A 24,031-nucleotide genomic window follows, 5' to 3' on the forward strand; every position below is an offset into this window, starting at 1 on the left:
ATGTATATTTAGTAGTGATAAATTTATTTGTATGTTTCAACATGTTCAATGTAGGCCTATCCTTGAGAGAAAACAACCCGGGTCAACGAGAACCTTTGTCCACACTGATTCTATTTGGCATTCATCATGTTCATGTAGCCAGGTAGCGATTAGATTGTAAACAACTAATATCCTTATGAATAGGAGTTTTAGGTCAAAGGTGATGTGATGTCTGTGCAAAATATATTTCCTTTAAGGGAAAATCTTTCAACATATCTGGTTGTCATGGTAGTTTCCTTGTTTTGTACTCCACAATGTGTAGTCAGTGTCCATTATGAGGGCATGGTTGGCCAAGTGGTGTTAATCATGTTAATTCTCTGTGCAAGGTTGCATCTTTCATATCTGCTGTGTTTGAATTTGGAGATGGACCTAATAACAGGCAGTATAACTGTAGAGTATGTAGGCTATTGATAGATCTGTGTACACACAAGTGTTTGTGTGAAAAGTCTGAAAGATACCTAAAATTTAACAAGACTTTTCACACAATTTTTTCACTGATTTTGATGTTATTTTGACATCTAGAATGAAGCATTCCTAAGTGTGATGGTAGAATTCCAGATTGTTACCCATGATGCACCTTGGTCTGTCAGTTCTTGTGTGTTTCACCCAAGTAGCAATCATGATCATCATCAGTTACGTCACACTGGCTTTCCTCCCCAAGTACAAGCTCTCAGGCCATGCAGTGTTAGAAAGTAATAGTTTATAATGATAACACATAACAAAACCCTTAAATATAGCCAATTTCTACTAGTCCTCATGATACCTTAACCATGTTAACTGTTGGGCAGTTGTTTGGGCAATTTCTATCGCTGCCATGGTGTGACACAGTGTATTGGAAGCAGTGTGAAACTCACTCATTCACTCTGTCTGTCTGGGTCATTGCTCACACTATCAATCACTGGTTCTTTGTCATGGATTGATTACTTGACGAGTATTGAACTTACCGTCTGTCTGGGTCATCAGACAGACGGTAAGTTCAGTAATCGTCAAGTAATCAATCCACGACAAAGTAAAGAACTTGGTCATGGATTGATTACTTGAAACATTACCATGGCTACGGGATGATATCACTCACTCACTCACTCCATGAGGGACAACTGGTTACTCCAGTCACAACAAATGATCCGGAAACAGCAGGCCAGCATTCCTGATCAGTCGTTGTTTGTTGCAGCTAATACATGTATTGGTGATGAGGAAGCCTGCAGGATGAAATGTCAAACATTCCACAGATTAAGTGAACATGCTGAATACATCATTTATCAAAATTGCTTATGATATAATTACAGTGAGCTTATTAAGTTATGGCTGATTGGGTGTCTAAGCTTGAGAGCTATAACAGAGAAACTTGCAACAAGCAGTACAGGCACTTTATTAGATAACGCTTCATCAGTGAGGAGTTATAATTACATAACTCGTGTCCCAGTTGAGTTAGCAGCTGGATATAATTGTCTTGTCTAACTGTTTTAGTTGTCCCATCCATCAATGTATTTGTATGAGTCATAATCTCATATTAAGATTAAGAGATTATGTTAGGTTATTCATGTGTTAGTTGAGTTGATCTCTGCATACCGAGGTGGATCATGTATGCAAACAGAGTCTGATGATAGTCTCCACATACCACTGTGGGTAGCCTTGTCATACCACAATATAGCGTGTTTGCAAACAGAGTCTGTCTGCATAACAGTTGTCCTGGTTGCCATGGTTATTGTTGTATAGGTATGATGAGAAAGTTTAGTTTTGTAAACATAGATACGTTTTCATTCCTAGATGGTGCCCGGCCACCAATGGAATCTGACTTGCTGCTGAAGTTTCCATGGCGACCTAACAACACTAGTACAGAGGAAGGCAAACCTGGGGAGTATATTCTTCGCAGCCTCTTTCTGGAGTTCTGTCGCCTGTCGGAGAAGAAGATTGAACAGGTTCTTGCGGAGCCCCTGGTAAGTTAAACAGTATTCTACAGATCATGAACATAGGAAGTTTAATTTAATTGAGTATAATTGTGATAAGGGGATTGTTTGATTGACATTCTAGCATGTCTAGAAGGCGGTGGGTAAATAGGAAATGTACATCTCTAGGGATAACAACTTCTGGTTATTTGCATATAGTGAGTGACCGTTCGATGTACAGTAAACTACTTTTATGACAAACACGTTTATAGCAAACTGGCAGATGTAACGAACTTTAGGGTGTTGTCCCATATGAGTTTATTTTGCTGTATGTATGATTATAACGAACTACAGTTAAAACAAACTAAAATTAGTGGTCCCTTTGAGTTCGTTATACCGTAGTTTACTGTAGTTAGAAACATCGAAATGTCACTATATACAATAAAACAGTTGTTATCCATAAAGTTGTATGTTTTCTAATAAGGGGATGTTTTCAGTTATGATAGAATTACTTTGGGCTGAATGTTAACTATCATATTGATAAGAATGAGAATGGGATTTTGTCCACCTTTTTATATGTTTCTGTGACTGAATTAGCATGGCTAGGAAATAACATCCAGGAAACATTTCTGTTGAGAATTTCTGGGAGAAGTGGCAGTGTGGTCATCGTCTGCCTGATAAATCGACTGTTCTTGTGTTTCATGATTTTTTTGTTTCCAGGAACGTCCACTGTCCAACTCACTAAGGAGGGGTGAGGATGCCTTGTTTGACCAGGTGGGTGTGGCAGGGTGGGAATCTCTGTGATTAATTCAGGATTTGAAATAAACATGTCCACTAGTCCGAGACTAGAACCAATTAGGATGGACCAGTGATATTTCTTTGAGGGCTACCACTTTTACCATTAGTTTGATGGAAACTGTGATTGGTTTTCTGACTCTGATTGTGCAATTGAACATCATCCTGTTTCAGTTGTAGTACCCAACCACATGCTCATCAATGTTGAGAATTGAGGATAACTTGGAACTCTGTCTATTTCATTATATGATCATGATGATGTTTAAGGAGTAAACGTTTGGAGAATCTTATTGGCATAATGATCTGTAGCTCATGTCAAACTACAGATAACTTACTATTTTGATATGATCCCCAGGACTTGTGAGTTGTCTATTTTACTACATGTTGTATACATTTGATAGTTTATCGAAAAGTTTTGTCAAAGTATCAGCATCATGATAAAAAGGATCTGTTGTCCTCCATTTATTTTTTAATGATGGATTTTGACCACTATCCCTGTACTCCAGATCCTCTGTGACTGCCTCCTTGGTCTAGTGGTAGAGCGTCCGCCCGGAGAGCAAAGGTCCGGGGTTCGACCAAAAGACATTAAAAGATGGTACTTGTTGTTACCCTGCCTGGCGCTTGGCATTAAGGGGCTAAAACAAAGACTGGTTGTCTTGGAGTCAGTATACTGTGTCTGAGTTGGGTATTCATGTTAAACTGAGTCATGGTATCTCAGTGAGCTAGCACTATAAATCGGCATCAGTCCGGACTAGGACAAGCAGCCACACACATGCATGCACATCACTATATAAGTGCAATAATCTTAACTCCATTCCACTTCACTTCACTTCAGATCCTCGGTGCTCTGGGCTGTGTTGCTGAACAGAGTCTGCCGTCCATCCTGCGGACTCTGTTTGTCTGGTACGACAGACAGACTCGTGGCGATGAGGCAATGCAGCAGGACTCTAGACAGCGACACAGGAGCAAGGGGTAAGGCAGGGGGAGGGGAGTGACAGGGAGGATGGATGTGTGGTTGAGGGTGACTAGGTGGTGGTGGGTGGATGGGGGGCCTCCATTAATGGCAAGGAGGCCATGAAGCTGGATATGTCACAGACACAAGGGGTAGGGCAGTGTGTGTGGGTAGGGCAGTGTGTGTGGGTGGGGAAGTCTGTGTGGGTAGGGCAGTCTGTGTGTGGGTAGGGCAGTCTGTGTGAGTGGGGAAGTCTTAGTGGGTGGGGAAGTCTGTGTGAGTAGGGCAGTCTGTGTGTGGGTAGGGCTGTCTGTGTGGGTAGGGCAGTCTGTGTGTGGGTAGGGCAGTGTGTGGGTAGGGCAGTCTGTGTGTGGGTGGGGCAGTCTGTGTGGGTAGGGCAGTCTGTGTGTGGGTAGGGCTGTCTGTGTGAGTGGGGAAGTCTTAGTGGGTGGGGAAGTCTGTGTGGGTAGGGCAGTCTGTGTGGGTAGGGCAGTCTTAGTGGGTGGGGAAGTCTTTGTGGGTAGGGCAGTCTGTGTGGGTAGGGCAGTCTGTGTGGGTAGGGCAGTCTGTGTGGGTAAGGCAGTCTGTGTGGGTAGGGCAGTCTGTGTGGGTGGGGCAGTCTTAGTGGGTGGGGAAGTCTTAGTGGGTAGGGCAGTCTGTGTGGGTGGGGCATTCTGTGTAGGTAGGGCATTCTGTGTGGGTCGGGCAGTCTGTGTGGGTGGGGCAGTCTTAGTGGGTGGGGAAGTCTTAGTGGGTGGGGCAGTCTTAGTGGGTGGGGAAGTCTTAGTGGGTAGGGCAGTCTGTGTGGGTCGGGCATTCTGTGTGGGTAGGGCATTCTGTGTGGGTAGGGCATTCTGTGTGGGTAGCGTTGCGACCTTCATCAGTTGTATAGCACTACTCTCTTTACAATATATTAAGGGAATTACATTGAAATTGTTCGTTTTTATTATCTTGGATTTCATTTTATGTCTCAATGGTTTGTCTGTACCAGACTCGACTCCTGTTTGTATGCTTTACTACTGTTGCATCTACAACTGTCTGGTGTTGCAATCCTCCCCATGTAGGAAAATCACTGTCAATGATAGGAGTACAGAACTTTATGATGGATGTAGCGTTATCAATTTCATGAAATCCATAATCTTTTATGCATCACTTAACTGATGTAATAACCGTAGTTCGTTATGAGCATACATACAGCATATATACAACATATGGTTGGGACTAAAAAATATGTTTGTTATATGAGTCAGTTCGTTATAAGCATGTTCGTTATAAACATAGTTGACTGTATTTCTATTATTGAGTTTTTGTATTGTTTTAGTTGAGATTAGGTAAAGCCTTGAAAGTTGCGCTTCTAGAACACATAATACATAATACCAACCCATGATACACGATAAACATACTTATTCTTCCAGGAGCAAAGACTTCCTGTGTGAAAGGAGAGATGTAAGTTTTCCAAGACTATTCTTTGTACTTTTAGAATCTGATCAACGTACCACAGTGATAATCACAACAATAAATGTCCTGAGACATCCTGAAGATTAGCTACACGAGTGAAAGGAAGTGAATACATGATGCTCAGCAGAATGAATAATCAGCAATCATACACTTCATGTGATCGCGATATGTTTTAAATGTTTGCTATTGTACAGGTTCATGAATTTGTAATGCCATGTTGATTTTGACCGCCTCCGTGGTCTAGTGGTAGAGCGTCCGCCCGGAGAGCAGAAGGTCTGGAGTTCGACCCCCGGCCATGTCATACCAAAAGACGTTAACAGATGGTAGTTGTTGTTACCCTGTCTGGTGCTCAGCATTAAAGGGCTGAAACAAGCACTAGTCGGCTCGGAGTCAGTATACTCAGGATCTGAGTGGAGTATTCATGTTAAACTGCGACATGGTATGTCAATGGGCCAGCACTGTAAATCGGCATCATTCCGGCATGCACGTTGCTATATAAGTGCAATAATCTTGGACGCGACATTAAACCCCATTTCACCTCACCTCACCATGTTGATTTCAGCTTGCTGTGGAGTTTGTGTACTGCCTGGTCCTGATCGAAGTGCTCTCTAAGGTAGGTTCAACTCTCAGTATGCAGTATTGAGATTTTCTGTACCATTGATAAACACTTGACATAGCAGTTGACTAATGTAATGATTCCTATAATTTGTTACGACCGCCTCTGTGGTCTAGTGGTAGAGCATCCACCCGGAGAGCAGAAGGTACAGGTTTCGATCCCCGGCCGCGTCATACCAAAAGACGTTAAAAGATATTACTTGTTGTTACCCTGTCTGGTGCTTGGCATTAAGGGGTTAAAAACAAGGACTGGTTGGCTCGGAGTCGGTATATGGTGTCTGAGTGGGGTATTCATGTTAAACTGCGGCATGGTATCTCTCGCACTATAAATCGGCATCAGTCCAGACTAGTACAAGCAGCCACAGTTACACACACATGTGCATGCACATCGCTATATAAGTGCAATAATCTTTGGCCAGGCGCCAAGCCCAATTTAACCTCAACTATTATTTGTTACATTTAATCAAACACTGCTGATGTTGATAGGATTGTTATGTGGTGGGATCTTTCAGTATACCGGTATTGTCAATCACATGAATAGTTCATGTGATATTACCTTGATGAGTTTAAAATTTTAAAAAGACTAGTCCTACTTGCGGTGTGGATAATGTAGACCATATTTGACTTTATTCTATTGGGTTTGCAGTTTACATACCACCCAGGTCATGACGACCTGGTGAGCCACATCATCAAACAGGCGTTCAAGCACTTCAAGTACAGAGATGGGTAGGTTACCAGCTTGGTCAGGCAATTTGTGGGAACATGCCAATATATTGGAAATCTTTCAATCATGGCTGAGATCCTGCTGCATTAAATATTGCTCAAAACTATGTTGATGATTTTTAGAGGTGATACTATTCCAGTGCTTAAGTGAGGTATGTTTGTCATGTTTATGTTGTATCTGTTGAATTGAACAAGAGGTGGAAATATTGCCTTAAGTTACAGTTGAGGAAATTTCACCTTGATGGATCTCTCTCAGCTTGTGCAGAGAGGGGGAGTTTTTGTAACATCATGTGTCTAGTCATGATAATGCTGTTGGTTAGAATTGGTCCCTGCAATCTGTGCTAGTTGTATGAGGCAACTTCATGGATGGCGTGGTCAACTTCAGTGACTTTGAGTGTGCTCATATCATCAATCACCGGATTGTCTGGTCCAGATTATTTACAGGCCGCCCTCATATAGAGGGGTTATTGCTGACAACAAACACACAAGCAAACAGACAAACTGACACAATCTGTTTTCCTTCAGTCTGCAGACCAACCCCAATGCAGCCAATGTGAACACTATCGCAGACCTCTATTCTGAGGTGGTCGGAGTGCTAGCACAGTCCAGGTATGTAAGAAGGAAGATTTGCTCATCTTTGTTCTTTTTGTACTTTGAGTTCTGTAAATGAACATCTGACTTGAATCACTGCTGTCATTCGTAAATGCCTGTTCAAAAGGTATGATTACTTAACACTGTAAATCTTGAAATAAATGCGTCTCCACATTAATACGACTGCTGACCCATGGCCAATAATACAACTCAATATCAATGCGACTCCCCTCACCCCAACCCCAGTGGAATGATACATATCCTTACCTTAATCCAATCAAGGGGCGGTCGGGTAGCCTAGTGGTTAAAGCGTTCGCTTGTCACGCCGACGACCCGGGTTCGAATCCCGACATGGGTACAATGTGTGAAGCCCATTTCTGGTGTACCCCGCCGTGATATTGCTGGAATATTGCTAAAAGCGGCGTAAAACCAAACTCACTCACTCACTCACTCCTTACCTTAATCCAATCAAGGGGCGGTCGGGTAGCCTAGTGGTTAAAGCTTTCGCTCATCACGCCGAAGACCCGGGTTCGATTCCCGACATGGGTACAATGTGTGAAGCCCATTTCTGGTGTCCCCCGCCATGATATTGCTGGAATATTGCTAAAAGCGGCGTAAAACCATACTCACTCACTCACTCACTCACTCACTCACTAATCCAATCAAACAGCAAATAGCACTGCTTATTAGTGCTGAGTAGAGCACTCCCGTAAAAACAATAAACAGTTTATATATTTACTCTGTTGACTGGCATTAAGGAAATTCAAAGGCAATGCAATATGTGAAAAAAACAACAGTTCACTGATTGGTATGCAGAGCTTGACACAAGTGGGTAGAACTCTTGCCCCCATCAGTGATAACTCACCCGATGCCCATTGTGTAATTCCTATTCTTTGAATGACATTGATATATGCTTGTCACAGCTGCTGCTCAATAAACTGTGTTTGTGTTTGTATTCAAGTTGGTATTTCCACTATCCAAAGTGTGCCGTGAGGCTGTCTTATTGTTGATAGTCATTTTGGAGACATAAATGCATAGTTAGTTAATGGGAGCAAAGACCAGTCGCATTTTTCGCATGTAATTCACGCTCACATTAATTTCAAGATTTACAGTATTCCCATTTCAAAAGTTCTGGTGTAAGAATGAATTGAGAGCATGTCACCCTACAGATGTGAAGGGATAGCATGTTTGCAGGAACTTGATCATGTCGATGGTAACACCTCGATGAAAAGGTACCTGCCTTGAATAAAGGCCTGTTCCTAAAGGTTCTTCTGAAATGAAAAATCTTCTGATGCTCAGTCAAGTATTATGTCTATAAATATGAACCAAATTTTGAAATATCTTCAAGTAGTTCTGAAGTCCCCGTTTTTGAAAGAGGCATTAATGTGACTGAATTGTTGATATTGCCTAGTGTGTGGACCATACTTGCCATCTGTTGTGAATGTAGACCGATGTATTGGCAGATTCCAGGCAGTGAGGAAGACATTCCTTAGTGAGTTGAAGGAGCTCAAGCTGAGAGACCAAACTCCCTACACAGCCCAGAGCATCATCAGCCTTCTGATGGGACTCAAGTTCTTCAGGGTTAAGGTAAGGCTCCCTACACAGCCCAGAGCATCATCAGCCTTCTCATGGGACTCAATTAAGCCCAATTCTACCATGAATTTGGAATTTACTTGATTCTGATTGGTCAATCAGAGGCTATTAAATCACAATAAACCCCCTCTGATTGAAACAGTTGGTTTGACGGCCGCATCACCGCGGAAGCTAATATTAATAGAATAGTACTATTGTCATTGTCGGTAGGCATATTTAAATAATTATATCTACAATTACAGGTTACAAAATGCACAGATGCGGTTACTACAATATTCAAAGGATGTGTGGCAATACATTTCGTGCAGAAAAACACGACAGAAATCAACAAAGGGAATGTATTTACGTTTTGGAGACAACAGAGAGCTTGAAATTTTGGTGCTTTTCTATATACGACTGTGACGTCATATCTTTTGCGTCACAATGAGCGATATGACGTCGTAATGGTGACGTGCGATGTAGAGCGAAAGCCTTGCAAAGCTTGCTTTGTTTTCTTTAGGGATACCCACCTCATGTTAGCTTACCAAGTTGCCGTGCTTATATGCTTTCAATGCCTGTCATATGTTCGAGTGAAGTATTACGGTCTAAACAAACTGCTTGAGTATATACAGCACCATATTTTGTTTGGTGATTCCGTAATTCAGATCGATTACCCACTCAAAACACTGAACTCAATCTATGCCGCTTCACTCAGTATATTTGCTAACACCAAAGAGTTCGCGTTTTATTTAGTCATGATAGAATGGAGTTAAACATACTGTGTTTTCAATGTAGAGCTAGGTTACCTGTAGATTTAACCGCACTAAATTAAACATTTGAAACCTCACGCTGCGCGTTCGGTTCCAAATTCAATTTAGCGGGGTTAAATCTACAGGTAACCTAGCTCTACATTGAAAACAGTATGTTTATCTCCTAATTAACGATACCTGAGAAATTGTTAGAGCATTATTCACAGAATACATGTATTATTCACTAAGAATGGTAGATCAATTGATTCCTTTCCTCCTACATCAGCTGCTTTGTACCAACATGTCAAAAGAGCTGCATTTCAAGCTGGCCACTGTTGGGGACGAAGTCTGGTGTCCGAAACAGACCTTCCCACACCAACTGAGCGAGGATGAAAATATTTAGAATGTCATTACCTACAACTGAGCCAAGTGTCATGCATTTATCTCAAAGTGCACAATTTTTCACGAAATGGCTCCACTAATAACCAATATGATAGTTGTGGAGTGTTTTGGCAGTATTTGTTGTTTTTGATACCAAGGCCTTCCTTTGTTCTAGATGCACCCTATAGAGGACTTCGAAGCGTGTGTGTCATTCCTGCAGGAACTGGGCCACTACTTCGTGGAGGTGAAGGACAGGGACATCAGACATGCCCTGGCAGGACTGTTTGTGGAGATCCTTCTGCCTGTAGCTGCTGTGAGTGTCATGTAGTGGACATGTGTAGTTACAATGGCTGGCTCCAGGGTTCGGAGTGGAGAGGCAGCACTCATAGTTTGATTTTACTCATTTATGTAAAGCCCTTTATCTGTAACCATGTGATGCTATGGTGAATGGGGTGGTGCGGTAGCCTGGTGGTTAAAGCATGAACCTGTCATCCCAAACACTGGGGTTCCATTCCATCTAAACTCTTGATATATTGTGGCTGTCACACACTCACTGTTCATCTTCAGACTGCCAAGAATGAGGTGAATGTGCCAGTGCTGAAGAACTTTGTAGAGTTGCTGTACACTCTGTCTATAGACATGACCACCAAGAGGAAACACACACTGGTGAGTGAATCTGTTGCCATAGAAACACAATGTCATATTCAACACAATAGTAATAGTCAGGAAATCCCTGCACAATAGAGTTCAATGTCTACATTATTCTTGTGCAACAGTAATGGATCTAACATGATGTGGTTGGTGAATGACTATCGAACAGTCCTTTGTAATGTGACCTTTTCACAATTGTTAATGACATTACTCATAATAATCGCGACCCATGAAGATCTGGGGTAGAATAGGTCTTCAGCAACCGATGCGTGCAGTAAAAAGCTACTATGCTACTAGACAGGATCGGATGGTCAGGCTCACTGACTTGGCTGATGCATGTCATAAATCCCAATTGCGTGGATCGATGCTCATGACCTCAATCACTGGATTGATCCAGTCTGGATCAGACTGTTCCAGGCTCAATTATTTACAGCTCTCTGTCATATAGCTGGAATGTTGTGAGTGCGGCGTTAAACAATAAACAAACAAACAAACAAACAAACAAACATGCATAATAATAATCGTAAAATAAAAAAATAATTATTGAAAATGCATTGTGTCATTTTTATCATGTATACCTCTTGTGTCTCAATGTTGCAGGTGCATTCAATCTGTCTGAGACAGTTTGTGAAACACCTCTTCGGATTGATCATGAAATATGTTCTTCTTGGAAGACTTAGTCTTGGAGCTGTTGTCTTTCTGTGTGTCAGTCCCCTGTTGTGTTTCAGCACCTGTTCCCGCTGGTGACCTGCCTGCTGTGTGTCAGTCACAAACAGTTCTTCCTCAACAACTGGCCCTACTTCCTCACCATGTGTCTGTCTCAGCTGAAGAATAAGGACACCAAGATGTCCCGAGTGGCCCTCGAGTCTCTCTACAGACTGCTCTGGTAGGTGCCCACTTGAGGTCATTGTAACCTCCACACTGCACTGTCAGCAATATGTTACAGCTGATGTGATGACTTTGTGTTCATGTTGTGCTGGTATGCTGTGTTGCTAGGGTGATGTCATTACCTTCAGAAGGCGCAATTCTGTGTTGCTAAGGTTATGTTATTACCTATTGAGGGCGGAATGCTGTGTTGTTAGGGTGATGTTATTACCTACTGAGGGCGGAATGCTGTGTTGTTAGGGTGATGTTATTACCTACTGAGGGCCGAATTCTGTGTTGCTAGGGTGATATTATTACCTACTGAGGGTGGAATGTTGTGTTGCTAGGGTGATGTTATAACCTACTGAAGGTGGAATGCTGTGTTGCTAGGGTGATGTTATTACCTACTGAGGGCGGATTGCTGTGTTGCTAGGGTGATATTATTACCTACTGAGGGCCGAATGCTGTGTTGCTAGGGTGATGTCATTACCTTTAGAAGGCGCAATTCTGTGTTGCTAGGGTGATGTTATTACCTACTGAGGGCGGAATGCTGTGTTGTTAGGGTGATGTTATTACCTACTGAGGGCCGAATGCTGTGTTGCTAGGGTGATATTATTACCTACTGAGGGTGGAATGTTGTGTTGCTAGGGTGATGTTATAACCTACTGAAGGTGGAATGCTGTGTTGCTAGGGTGATGTTATTACCTACTGAGGGCGGATTGCTGTGTTGCTAGGGTGATATTATTACCTACTGAGGGCCGAATGCTGTGTTGCTAGGGTGATGTCATTACCTTTAGAAGGCGCAATTCTGTGTTGCTAGGGTGATGTTATTACCTACTGAGGGCGGAATGCTGTGTTGTTAGGGTGATGTTATTACCTACTGAGGGCCAAATGCTGTGTTGCTAGGGTGATATTATTACCTACTGAGGGCCGAATCCTGTGTTGCTAGCGTGATGCTATTACCTACTGAGGGCAGAATGCTGTGTTGCTAGGGTGATGCTATTACCTACTGAAGGCGTAATGCTGTATTGCTAGGGTGATGTTATTACCTACTGAGGGCCGATTGCTGTGTTGCTAGGGTGATATTATTACCTACTGAGGGTGGAAAGCTGTGTTGCTAGGGTGATGTTGTAACAAACTAAAGGTGGAATGCTGTGTTGCTAGGGTGATGTTATAACAAACTAAAGGTGGAATGCTGTGTTGCTAGGGTGATGTTATAACAAACTAAAGGTGGAATGTTGTGTTGCTAGGGTGATGTTATAACCTACTGAAGGTGGAATGCTGTGTTGCTTGGGTGATGTTATTACCTACTGAGGGCGAATGCTGTGTTGCTAGGGTGATGTTATAACCTACTGAAGGTGGAATGCTGTATTGCTAGGGTGATGTTATTACCTACTGAGGGTGGAAAGCTGTGTTGCTAGGGTGATGTTATTACCTACTGAGGGTGGAAAGCTGTGTTGCTAGGGTGATGTTGTAACAAACTAAAGGTGGAATGCTGTGTTGCTAGGGTGATGTTTTAACAAACTAAAGGTGGAATGCTGTGTTGCTTGGGTGATGTTATTACCTACTGAGGGTGGAATGCTATGTTGCTAGGGTGATGTTATTAGCTATTGAGGGTGGAATGCTGTGTTCCCATGGTGATGTCTGTGTTGCTAGGGTGATGTTATAACAAACTAAAGGTGGAATGCTGTGTTGCTAGGGTGATGTTATAACAAACTAAAGTGGAATGCTGTGTTGCTAGGGTGATGTTATAACAAACTAAAGGTGGAATGCTGTGTTGTCAGGGTGATGTTATAACAAACTAAAGGTGGAATGTTGTGTTGTCAGGGTGATGTTATAACAAACTAAAGGTGGAATGCTGTGTTGCTAGGGTGATGTTATAACAAACTAAAGGTATAATGTTGTGTTGCTAGGGTGATGTTATAACAAACTAAAGGTGGAATGTTGTGTTGTCAGGGTGATGTTATAACAAACTAAAGGTGGAATGTTGTGTTGTCAGGGTATACATGGTGAGGATCAAGTGTGAAAGTAACACGGCCACACAGAGCAGACTACAAAGCATCGTCAACAGTCTGTTCCCCAAGGGGTCCAAGATGGTCACACCCAAGGAGACTCCCCTCAACATCTTTGTCAAGATCATCCAGTTCATTGCCAAAGTAAGTTGTAGGATTAGTTAACTACTTCTGAATGCATCCATGTTACGCCTTGATACGACTAGGTTAATTGGAGGAGTCCTATGACATGCCATTACCTTGCACCTATCTACACACCCTAATATCATTTAGTGTATTTGCATTTTGGCAGAAACATTAAAAAGTAATTACATTATGATCCATTTGGAAATGGTTTTGTACTCAAATTAAAATTGCAGTTTTATTTACATAGTGATTATCTCTTCTCATATGGCAAATAAATCGTTAAGTGTACACATGGTGTAGATGGATTGGCTTTGGCTAAGAACATCAACACATAATATGCATTTCTTCCTGCAGGAGAGACTTGACTTTGCCATGCGGGACATCATCTTTGACCTTCTGTGTGTTGGAAGGAACTTCAAGTTTCTCACCCCAGAGGTATGGGTTTCACCACTACCTGCTTGATAGCAACTCGGAATGTTACAACTACTGGCTTGCAATCTCATTAAAATCAAATTTTAGTTCTCGCTTCCGCTAAACAAACATCTGAGGACATCCCATTACGGGTCACGTCAGATCGACCTTGCGCAAACTTTGACCGGCCAGTGGATTGACCAATCAGAAGGGAGCTTTCTCATGCTTTACGGCACTAATTTCAACTTTCTCGTGCTTTACGGCACTAATTTCAAATTGGCGACTACGCTTCGAAACATATTTTGACAAAGTCTCGATTGCAAATTTGAAACCTGAACAAAAGAACATTCTGGAATGGCTAATAGATGGTCTGGACTGTATGGATTCTGTCGTTTAACCCGTAACTATCGTTCAGAATACCCCGTGTTAAAGTTTTCGAGGTTGCATGATTAGAAGTCACATTCCGACTGTTACATTCATAATCTGGTAAGCGAATGTCTGATTAGTCGGATGAAAGGTCGTTCTGACGTGACCCCTAATGGGATGTCTTCAGATCTTTGTTTAGCGGTAGCGAGAACTAAGGTCTGATTTTAATGAGATTGACTGGCTTGAAGATTTAGAAATGGCGCTTTGTGCTGACTTTGGTTTTGTTTTGGTTTATTTATCTTTCACTTGTCACCTGGCAGCAAACATTATATAGTGTCACCTGGGACCTTTTGTAGAAGTGTTTGAGCTTTCTCTCCTGCCTGTCACTTTGATGAACAATCGATACAGCATCAACATTCTTTGTTACCGATACTTCGATTTTTTAGTATATGATGACATCACTCCTTTATTTCCAAGCAAATAAACCTACCAATTTTTCATAGACCTGAGATATTGTCTGACCTTTGAATAATTATGGACAGGTGTATGAAATAGGTTGTGTTTCTGTCTCCAGAGAATGAGCATAGGTTTACGAGCCTTCCTGGTGATTGCTGACAGTCTCCAGCAGAAAGATGGCGACCCACCGATGCCGCAGTCGACAGGGACCCTCCCATCAGGTAGCACTGTGAGGGTCAAGAGACAGTTCCTGAACAAGATGCTGTCTGACCCCATGGCCAAGTCCATCGGCCTGTCACAGTTCTATCCACACATCCGTAAGACATTTGATGCCATGTTGAGAGCCCTTGACCTCCAAGTTGGTCGACCTCTCCTTCTAACCAAGGCAGAGAATGCCAACAAGGAACCCGATGAAATGATTGTGTAAGTCTTCTACAGGAATTGTATGCATGTATTTGCTGGTATCAAGTGTTGATAGATATTTCATGTACAATTTGAGTCTGACTGGACCCTCTTTGGTGCAGATCTTATTGGTAAAATCAAAGATTTCAAAAATGAGTCATGTTCAATTTCTTGTGTGGAGAACTATATTGATGATGATTAAGAAGAAGAGATCAATTTCAGTAGATTGCCTTTAACCATTGCTTACTGGAAGGACCAAACAAATTTAACTTTCATCCAGTGATAACCAAGGTCTAGCTTAAAGGCTGGACAGAGGATATGCATTGAGTCAAACATGTAATGGAAACTACAGAACTTAACTAAAAGTTGAACTGATTGATGTTTTTGATTACAGCGGTGATCGTAAGCCTAAGATTGACCTGTTTCGGACATGCATTGCTGCCATCCCACGGTTGATCCCAGACGGAATGAGTAGCCAGGAAATAGTGGAGGTGCTCACAAGGCTTACTGTCCATGTGGACGAGGAACTCAAGGGGTAAGTCACTCGGGTCACCGTCCATGTTGATGAGGAACTCAAGGGGTAAGTCGCTGGGGTCACAGTCCATGTGGACGGGGAACTCAAGGGGTAAGTCACTGGGGTCACCGTCCATGTGGACGAGGAACTCAAAGGGTAAGTCACTGGGGTTACCGTCCATGTGGACGAGGAACTCAAGGGGTAAGTCACTGGGGTCACCGTCCATGTGGACGAGGAACTCAAGGGGTAAGTCACTGGGGTCACAGTCCATGTGGACGAGGAACTCAAGGGGTAAGTCACTGTGGACGAGGAACTTAAGGGGTAAGGGGTAAGTCACTGGGGTCACCGTCCATGTGGACGGGGAACTCAAGGGGTAAGTCACTGGGGTCACCGTCTATGTGGACAAGGAACTCAAGGGGTAAGTCACTGGGGTCACAGTCCATGTGGACGGGGAACTCATGGGGTAAGTCACTGGGGTCACCGTCCATGTGGACGAGGAACTCAAGGGGTAAGTCACTGTGGACGAGGAACTTAAGGGGTAAGGGGTAAGTCACTGGGGTCACCGTCCATGTGGACAAGGAACTCAAGGGGTAAGTCACTGGGGTCACCGTCCATGTGGACGAGGAACTCAAGGGCTAAGTCACTGTGGACGAGGAACTTAAGGGGTAAGGGGTAAGTCACTGGGGTCACCGTCCATGTGGACGAGGAACTCAAGGGGGAACTCACTGGGGTCACCGTCCATGTGGACAAGGAACTCAAGGGGGAACTCACTGGGGTCACCGTCTATGTGGACGAGGAACTCAAGGGGTAAGTCACTGGGGTCACCGTCTATGTGGACAAGGAACTCAAGGGGTAAGTCACTGGGGTCACAGTCCATGTGGACGAGGAACTCAAGGGGTAAGTCACTGGGGTTACCGTCCATGTGGACGAGGAACTCAAGGGGTAAGTCACTGGGATCACAGTCCATGTGGACGAGGAACTCAAGGGGTAAGTCACTGGGGTTACCGTCCATGTGGACAAGGAATTCAAGGGGTAAGTCACTGTGGATGAGGAACTCAAGGGGTAAGGGGTAAGTCACTGGGGTCACTGTCCATGTGGACGAGGAACTTAAGGGGTAAGTCACTGGGGTCACCATCCTATGTGGATGATTCTGAAGTAATAAATCTGTTACCATGGTTACACTTTGGAAAGACCTGTTGAAACTGTAACACCCTAAGTGTTCCTGATCTAGATGCTGTCATATATTTCATGGATTTCAGTTTTACAAGGCTTGAGGTCTTCAGGTTGTTTCATGGGTATTGTCTTCATTACAGGCTGGCCTTCCAGGGTCTACAGAACCTGATGCTGGAGTCCCCGGCGTGGAAGGAGCATGTTATACATGGTGAGAGGGGCGGGCAGAGTTAGGTCGGCCAATGTGGCTGAGCAGGATGGTTCTTGTGCTTGTTTGATGACTTTGTTTTTACTGTACACTGACTGCTGTTTACATATATGACAAGCTGATGACTGACTATACACTGACTGGACCATGACAACTAGTAATGTTGGTAAAGAAAGAATATTGAAAAACATAATCTGTCAGTGATATCAATCCCTGTTTAGGGCTTTTTGTGTGGTGAGTAAATGTTGCGCAGTTGAATATTAACTATTAACTAAAATGTGAATTTCTCTTTCTCTTGTATGCGGGGAACTAAACGTGACTCTCTTGATATTGATGCCGTAATTCAGATAATAAATGTGGAAACTAAATGTGAATCTCTTCTTAAAAGCATGACAAAATAAACTAAATATGATTTTCAAAGTTTATCAGTCTATCAATAGTCTAAGCTCCATTAGAGCAAGCTATGATGTGCCCTATTGCGACGACCTATCAAAAGGAATGTTCTACCTCCATCCAACCTTGATGAGATATAAAACAAATTTGTTGAATGTATGTCCTATTGCCATGACATATCAATTTATCATGCCAATCTGACAAATGTATGTCCTATCAAGTTGAGATATCAAACCAATCTGACCTGAACTCAAGTGAGTCCGATTTGCCTCGTTTTGCACATACTCGGACAGCACGTGCCTTGTCATACTTTTGTTTTCTCCGCAAAAGCAAGTTGTGGAGGAGCTAACCTCCTGATTCTATGCAAAATGGGGGGCGGTCGGGTAGCCTAGTGGTTAAAGTGTTTTGCTTCTCACGCCGAAGACCCGGGTTCGATTCCCGACATGGGTACAATGTGTGAAGCCCATTTCTGGTGTCCCCTGCTGTGATATTGCTTGAATATTGCTAAAAGCAATACTCAAGGTGTATACTCACTCACTCACTCACTCACTCACTCACTCACTCACTCACTCACTCACTCACTCACTCACTCACTCACTCACTCACTCACTCACTCACTCACTCACTCACTCACTCACTCACTCACTCACTCACTCACTCACTCACTACTCACTCACTCAATCACTCACTATGCAAAATGTGACCATGACAATAAACATTCACTCACTCACTCTGTGCTGACAGCAGCGTAAACAGTTACCTTGCTTGTGTGCAGATTAACAGTGTGTATATGCACTACTTGTAGTTTAGCCATGTGCCTCTTTGTAGAACATTGTTTCTGTGTTGTGCAGGATTTGTGCAGTTTGTGCACAAGGACATCTCCGACACCAACACCCACCTGGTGGACGGTGTACTACGGATGATGATGCAGCTGCTGGTGCAGTGGAAGTCCAACCCTCAGGCCGGCAAAGACATGCACGCTCAGAAGGTGACCACTAGTGTGGGGATGGGCGGTGAGGTGAGGTGAAATGGGGTTTAACGTCGTGTTCAAGATTATTGCACTTACATAGCGACGTGTGTGAGTGTGTGGGTGTGGGTTGGGGTTTGTGGGTGTGGGTGTGGGTGTGGGTGTGGGTGGGTGTGGGTGTGGGTGTGGGTGTGGGTGTGGGTGTGTGGGTGTGGGTGGGTGTGTGGGTGTGTGGGTGTTGGTGAATGTGTAGCTTGCTTGTACTAGTCCTGACTCATGGTGGTTTTATAGTGCTAGCCCTGAGATGACATGCTGCAGTTTGAATGGATACCCAACACAGCACCACAATATCAAAAGTGTCCCTCATCACTGTACCCATTCTGCATCACTTAAGTCTTTCTTCCCACATGGATCGAAGATAACATGCCATGTTGGAACTTAATACTGTTGACAGTGACATCAAGCCTTACTTTGAACCTTTGTACATTGTGTGTTGCAGCAGGACAAGCCCCCAGGGGACCAGCAGACCTCCAACAACCTGGCCAGTCAGGTGATGAGTCTGGGGGTGCTGCATGAGGTGGAGGGGCTAGCCCTCGTCATGATGTGCAGCTGCAGAGTCGTCACACGCAAACTCTCCGTCCATCTACTCAAGGAAGTCCGCAACATCTTCAACTCCTACCGTGTTTCTCAGGTTGGTGGACTGGCTGTGTAGACTTGCTCTTGTCTTGTAGTACAGCAGGCACATACTGAATACATGTTTCTCTGGAGACATGATAGATAAAACATCTTCAGTTTTCTGAACTTGACTCCTGAAATGATCTTCCTGTGCCATCAGCAGGTGTATGCTGAATGGAATCTTTATTCTGAAACTGAACAAAATTAAGCATGAAATGAAATTAAGGTTAAGGGATAAAAAATAAGGGCCTGAAAATTCAAATACTATAGGAGAAAACCTCATGGACCCAAGTACCCCCTTAATATTGAAAACACAGGTTGTTTCCAGGCTGTTCTCAAGTGCACAAGCCATGAGCTAAATCAGACTTGTTCATTGGTCAATTAGGACTAGTTGTCATGTGACATTGCTACATGTTCTCCTTGCAACTTTTGACTTGTCTTGTACCAGTAGACCAGCACTTGTGTGAAACCCCGTGAAAACCTGAAAAAAACCCCAGTGTTCCTGCTTAGAGAATAGTAGAGATAGTAATCACAAGGGAACACACTCTTGTCTTCCTGTTAACATGTTACTAATTATTTTTATTTTTGAACTTTATTTTCAAGGCTTCATTTTACTGGGAGTTGAATGAATAAAACCAAGGTTATAGTCTTTGTCATATTTATACTTGTAGTTGAACCACTTCCAACACATTTGGTTGTATTCTTCGGTTTGTGGTTTGTTTGATATGGCAGCTGCATGAGGTTCTATTGTAGATGTGCACACCGTGTCTGATAGACGTTATAGACAAGGCCTGCCCTGCCATCCTGGAGAAGCTGCAAGTCTTCCTGCCGGCCCAGGAGAAGGTGAGCACACAACCCACAACCTGATGTCTGGACTGGCAAATAATACAGGATATACAGGATATACAGGATATACAGGATATACCTCTACTTATGCCCTGATATACATGCCTCACATGTTGCAGACTCTACTTCATGTTGCCTTTGGGACAAAGAGTTCAGTAACATGACACTGATGTCCATCTTGTGATACCGTCTCTGTTTAGTGTTGAGTCTTGTCAGGAATTGGATTAGCCAAATCTCCCTACATCTGTACTATGTGCTGTGCAGGCAATGTCCTGTCTCTGTCCACCATAGAGCTGTACTATATAATACCTCTGTCCCTGTGTTGTGCAGCCCGTGTGCTGTGACTGTCCACCATAGAACTGTACTATATAATACCTCTGTCCCTGTGTTGTGCAGCCCATGTGCTGTGACTGTCCACCATAGAGCTGTACTATATAATACCTCTGTCCCTGTGTTGTGCAGCCCATGTGCTGTGACTGTCCACCATAGAGCTGTACTATATAATACCCCTGTCCCTGTGTTGTGCAGCCCATGTGCTGTGACTGTCCACCATAGAGCTGTACTATATAATACCCCTTTCCCTGTATTGTGCAGCCGGTGGTGCTATCCCTGTCTAACCTGGACCTGGCCTGGGTGGTTGAGCGAGCCGCTTCCTGCTGGGTTCCTGCTAATGGAGGTTCGACCCAGGATGGCAACCAGATCAACTACAGCTTCCATCGTATCGACGTCTGGATCCGCTTCATTGCCGGCATCACCTCCAAAGACTATGCTCTGACCAACTGTCCCCACGCCCTGGCTCATGCCTGGCCCTTCGTTTACAACAAACTCAACTCTCTCTTCCCGCTTGTGGATCCAAAGTAAGTCCAGATATATCCTGTACTAGGTTTATCATCAGTCTCAAAGACTCCTTTAATTTTATGGTTTGTCTCTATGCTTTTTAGTAACTTGTTCAGCAGAGTGGACATTCAAAGTTAGTATTGTTTATTACCACAGTCCTAACTGTCAACTGTCATTGTGTTGGGGACACGTAAAGGGTCTAGGAATACATTTAAGAGTCTTATTGTCTGCCTATCCAAATGCAATCTCATTAAAATCAGATCTTTTACTTCGAGGCTTTATGTCTCTGCTGGAACATCTGATAAACCGTCCATTGAAAGTCCCATCATGTAACCCTGAGTGGAAGATCTGATATTAATGAGATTGATCCACATTGCAGTTTCAGTAGGGTTATATTCCATTAATTCATTACCAACTGTGTCCTTGTTGCTGTTTCCAGTACTCAGACTAATGAAAATCGCGCATCGTCCATCCTGCGGTCAGGCAGTAAGAAGGTGACCACCGAGCGAGACGTACACATGCAGCTGTGGCAGAACTATGTCGTCCTGGCCTGTAGCATAGCCCAGCAGGGGACAGTCATACCCCACCGATGTTCCTCACCAGAGCTAGGGTAGGTGGTGTTGAGGGAACAGTCATACCCCACCGATGTTCCTCACCAGAGCTAGGGTAGGTGGTGTTGAGGGAACAGTCATACCACACCGATGTTCCTCACCAGAGCTAGGGTAGGTGGTGTTGAGGGAACAGTCATACCCCACCGATGTTCCTCACCAGAGCTAGGGTAGGTGGCCTAGCAGGGAACAGTCATTCCCCACCGATGTTCTTCACCAGAGCTAGGGTAGGTGGCCTAGCAGGGAACAGTCATTCCCCACCGATGTTCTTCACCAGAGCTAGGGTAGGTGCTGTTGAGGGGACAGTCATTCCCCACCGATGTTCTTCACCAGAGCTAGGGTAGGTGGTGTTGAGGGGACAGTCATACCCCACCGATGTTCCTCGCCAGAGCTAGGGTAGGTGGTGTTGAGGGAACAGTCATACCACACCGATGTTCCTCACCAGAGCTAGGGTAGGTGGTGTTGAGGGGACAGTCATACCCCACCGATGTTCCTCACCAGATTTAGGGTAGGTGGCCCACTAGGGAACAGTCATACCACACCGATGTTTCTCACCAGAGTTAGGGTAGGTGGCCCAGCAGGGAACAGTCATACCCCATAGATGTTCCTCACCAGAGCTAGGGTAGGTGGCCCACTAGGGAACAGTCATACCACACCGATGTTCTTCACCAGAGCTAGGGTAGGTGGCCCAACAGGGAACAGTCATTCCCCAACGATGTTCCTCACCAGAGCTAGGGTAGGTGGCCCAGCAGGGAACAGTCATACCACACCGATGTTCTTCACCAGAGCTAGGGTAGGTGCTGTTGTTGAGGGGACAGTCATACCACACCGATGTTCTTCACCAGAGCTAGGGTAGGTGCTGTTGATGGGACAGTCATACCACACCGATGTTCTTCACCAGAGCTAGGGTAGGTGCTGTTGAGGGGACAGTCATACCACACTGATGTTTTTCACCAGAGCTAGGGTAGGTGGCCCAGCAGGGAACAGTCATACCACACCGATGTTCTTCACCAGAGCTAGGGTAGGTGCTGTTGTTGAGGGGACAGTCATACCACACCGATGTTCTTCACCAGAGCTAGGGTAGGTGCTGTTGAGGGGACAGTCATACCACACCGATGTTCTTCACCAGAGCTAGGGTAGGTGGCCCAACAAGGAACAGTCATTCCCCACCGATGTTCCTCACCAGAGCTAGGGTAGGTGCTGTTGAGGGGACAGTCATACCCTACAAATGTTCATCACCAGAGCTAGTGTCGGTGGTGTTGAGGGGACAGTCATACCCTATCAATTTTCATCCACACATCTAGGATAAGACATCTGGTCGTGATTTAGGGAAATTTCCTGTCTTGATATGAAATGAATACAACCAAAGGAAGCCAAGTTTCCTCCTGAGCCACTGGAAGGAATCTCTCAATGCCAGAGATTTGAATGTGGCGTTGACATTTTTAGTAGAAACATTTGAAAGGTTTATTATGAAATATATTCAGAGAGATTTGTATTCAGTTAATGAACAGTTTTTCAGCCTCTGAATGTAACAGCAACTTGACATGTACATGAAGATGTGAGTGAGAGTGTTACTGTTGTATTGTATGCATGCTGCTTGTTCAGCAGTGGATTCCGGGGTAGAATAGCAACCTGCGTTTGTTGTAAGAGGCGACTAAGCGGATTGGGTGGTCAGGCTCTCTAACATGGTTGATTGTATATCAGCGTTTCTCATGTGTGTGGATCAATGCTCATTATGTTAATCACTGTATTGTACTGTCTGGATTATTTACAGACTGCCAAGATATAGGTGAACGATTGCTGAGTGGTGTTAAACAAAAAACAATCAGTCAAAACAATCAATGTTGCAGAAGCTCCTCCCCAGAGAGTGCGACGGGGTCCGACAAGGGGGAGTCCCGCCAGAACAGTGGCAACAGCACCGCCACCAACCTGTTCCGTCTCCTGGTGCCGCTGATGAAGTGTGAGAACTCCGACATGAGGGACACCGTGGTCAATGGGCTGGGATACTGTAACCCTGTCGTCTTTAAGTGAGTGCCAATCCTTGGTGGAAGAATTAAGAATTGACTTTTTGTTTTTCTAAGAATTGACTTCAGTTTGTTATTATGTTTATGGAGATATAAATGTAATCAACTTCAGATGAGAGGTACTTCCCTTTAGTTTGACCAGCAACAGGTAGGAAAATGATGACAATGTCAATACTCGAAATATTATTTATAGCATTAACATGGCCATAATCTTACAGGGAACTGGCGGAAGAGTTACTGCCCTTCCTGAAGGAGGCGATAGATAAGAAGCAGGACAACCTGCGCCGTCGCCGCAAGAGAGATGTTCTGCGTGTACAGCTGGCACATATATTTGAGCTGATGGCAGAAAACAAAACTTTTGCACAGAGGTACGCCAGAGCTTATTTATTTAAGAAATATTAAAACATCATTAGTGTTTTTCAACAGCTTCTGTAACACATGCGAAATCCATCTAATTTTGACCTAATTACAGTACTCCTGCTGAATGTGTTCACAGTGTAAATAGAGTTCATACAAATGTTTCTTTACACAGTGAGTCCGGCATCATCGACAAGGACCGTGGGTGTCTGAGTGGGATGTTCGTGGACTACATTGACGGAGCACGCCAGTACCTGGAGGGAGAGAATGACCGAGACCTGCCCATACTGCAGGAGATCAGGCTGCACTTCAGTGGCTTCATACAGAATCTCATTTGTAACACTCCATGTAAGATGGCACAGACCCCAGGGGATTCCGGGGTT

The 24,031-nt window shown here is 44.0% G+C and overlaps 1 protein-coding gene across 6 annotated transcripts in view; it reads left to right on the top strand.

Annotated features, from left to right (window-relative positions):
* LOC124141893 (protein furry-like) overlaps positions 1–24,031 on the top strand; it is a 91,045-nt gene that overhangs the window by 6,703 nt on the left and 60,311 nt on the right. For 4 of the 6 annotated variants that reach the window (XM_048387691.1, XM_048387688.1, XM_048387690.1 and 1 more), the window contains exons 2-25: positions 1,807–1,976; positions 2,646–2,699; positions 3,556–3,692; positions 5,088–5,118; positions 5,693–5,743; positions 6,392–6,471; positions 6,994–7,077; positions 8,523–8,646; positions 9,937–10,074; positions 10,329–10,427; positions 11,141–11,298; positions 13,276–13,432; positions 13,769–13,849; positions 14,766–15,070; positions 15,444–15,584; positions 16,877–16,944; positions 18,186–18,352; positions 18,801–18,992; positions 19,730–19,819; positions 20,417–20,679; positions 21,099–21,269; positions 23,118–23,294; positions 23,510–23,659; positions 23,824–23,996. In XM_048387691.1, the coding sequence (XP_048243648.1) occupies positions 1,807–1,976; positions 2,646–2,699; positions 3,556–3,692; positions 5,088–5,118; positions 5,693–5,743; positions 6,392–6,471; positions 6,994–7,077; positions 8,523–8,646; positions 9,937–10,074; positions 10,329–10,427; positions 11,141–11,298; positions 13,276–13,432; positions 13,769–13,849; positions 14,766–15,070; positions 15,444–15,584; positions 16,877–16,944; positions 18,186–18,352; positions 18,801–18,992; positions 19,730–19,819; positions 20,417–20,679; positions 21,099–21,269; positions 23,118–23,294; positions 23,510–23,659; positions 23,824–23,996 (3,261 nt within the window). The remainder of the gene's footprint in view (positions 1–1,806; positions 1,977–2,645; positions 2,700–3,555; positions 3,693–5,087; positions 5,119–5,692; positions 5,744–6,391; positions 6,472–6,993; positions 7,078–8,522; positions 8,647–9,936; positions 10,075–10,328; positions 10,428–11,140; positions 11,299–13,275; positions 13,433–13,768; positions 13,850–14,765; positions 15,071–15,443; positions 15,585–16,876; positions 16,945–18,185; positions 18,353–18,800; positions 18,993–19,729; positions 19,820–20,416; positions 20,680–21,098; positions 21,270–23,117; positions 23,295–23,509; positions 23,660–23,823; positions 23,997–24,031) is intronic. The other 2 variants (XM_048387692.1, XM_048387693.1) reach the window with 1 other exon arrangement.

The sequence above is a fragment of the Haliotis rufescens genome, unplaced genomic scaffold (assembly GCF_023055435.1).
Source record: "Haliotis rufescens isolate VD_foot unplaced genomic scaffold, xgHalRufe1.0.p SCAF_7, whole genome shotgun sequence".
Taxonomy (NCBI): Eukaryota; Metazoa; Mollusca; class Gastropoda; order Lepetellida; family Haliotidae; genus Haliotis; species Haliotis rufescens.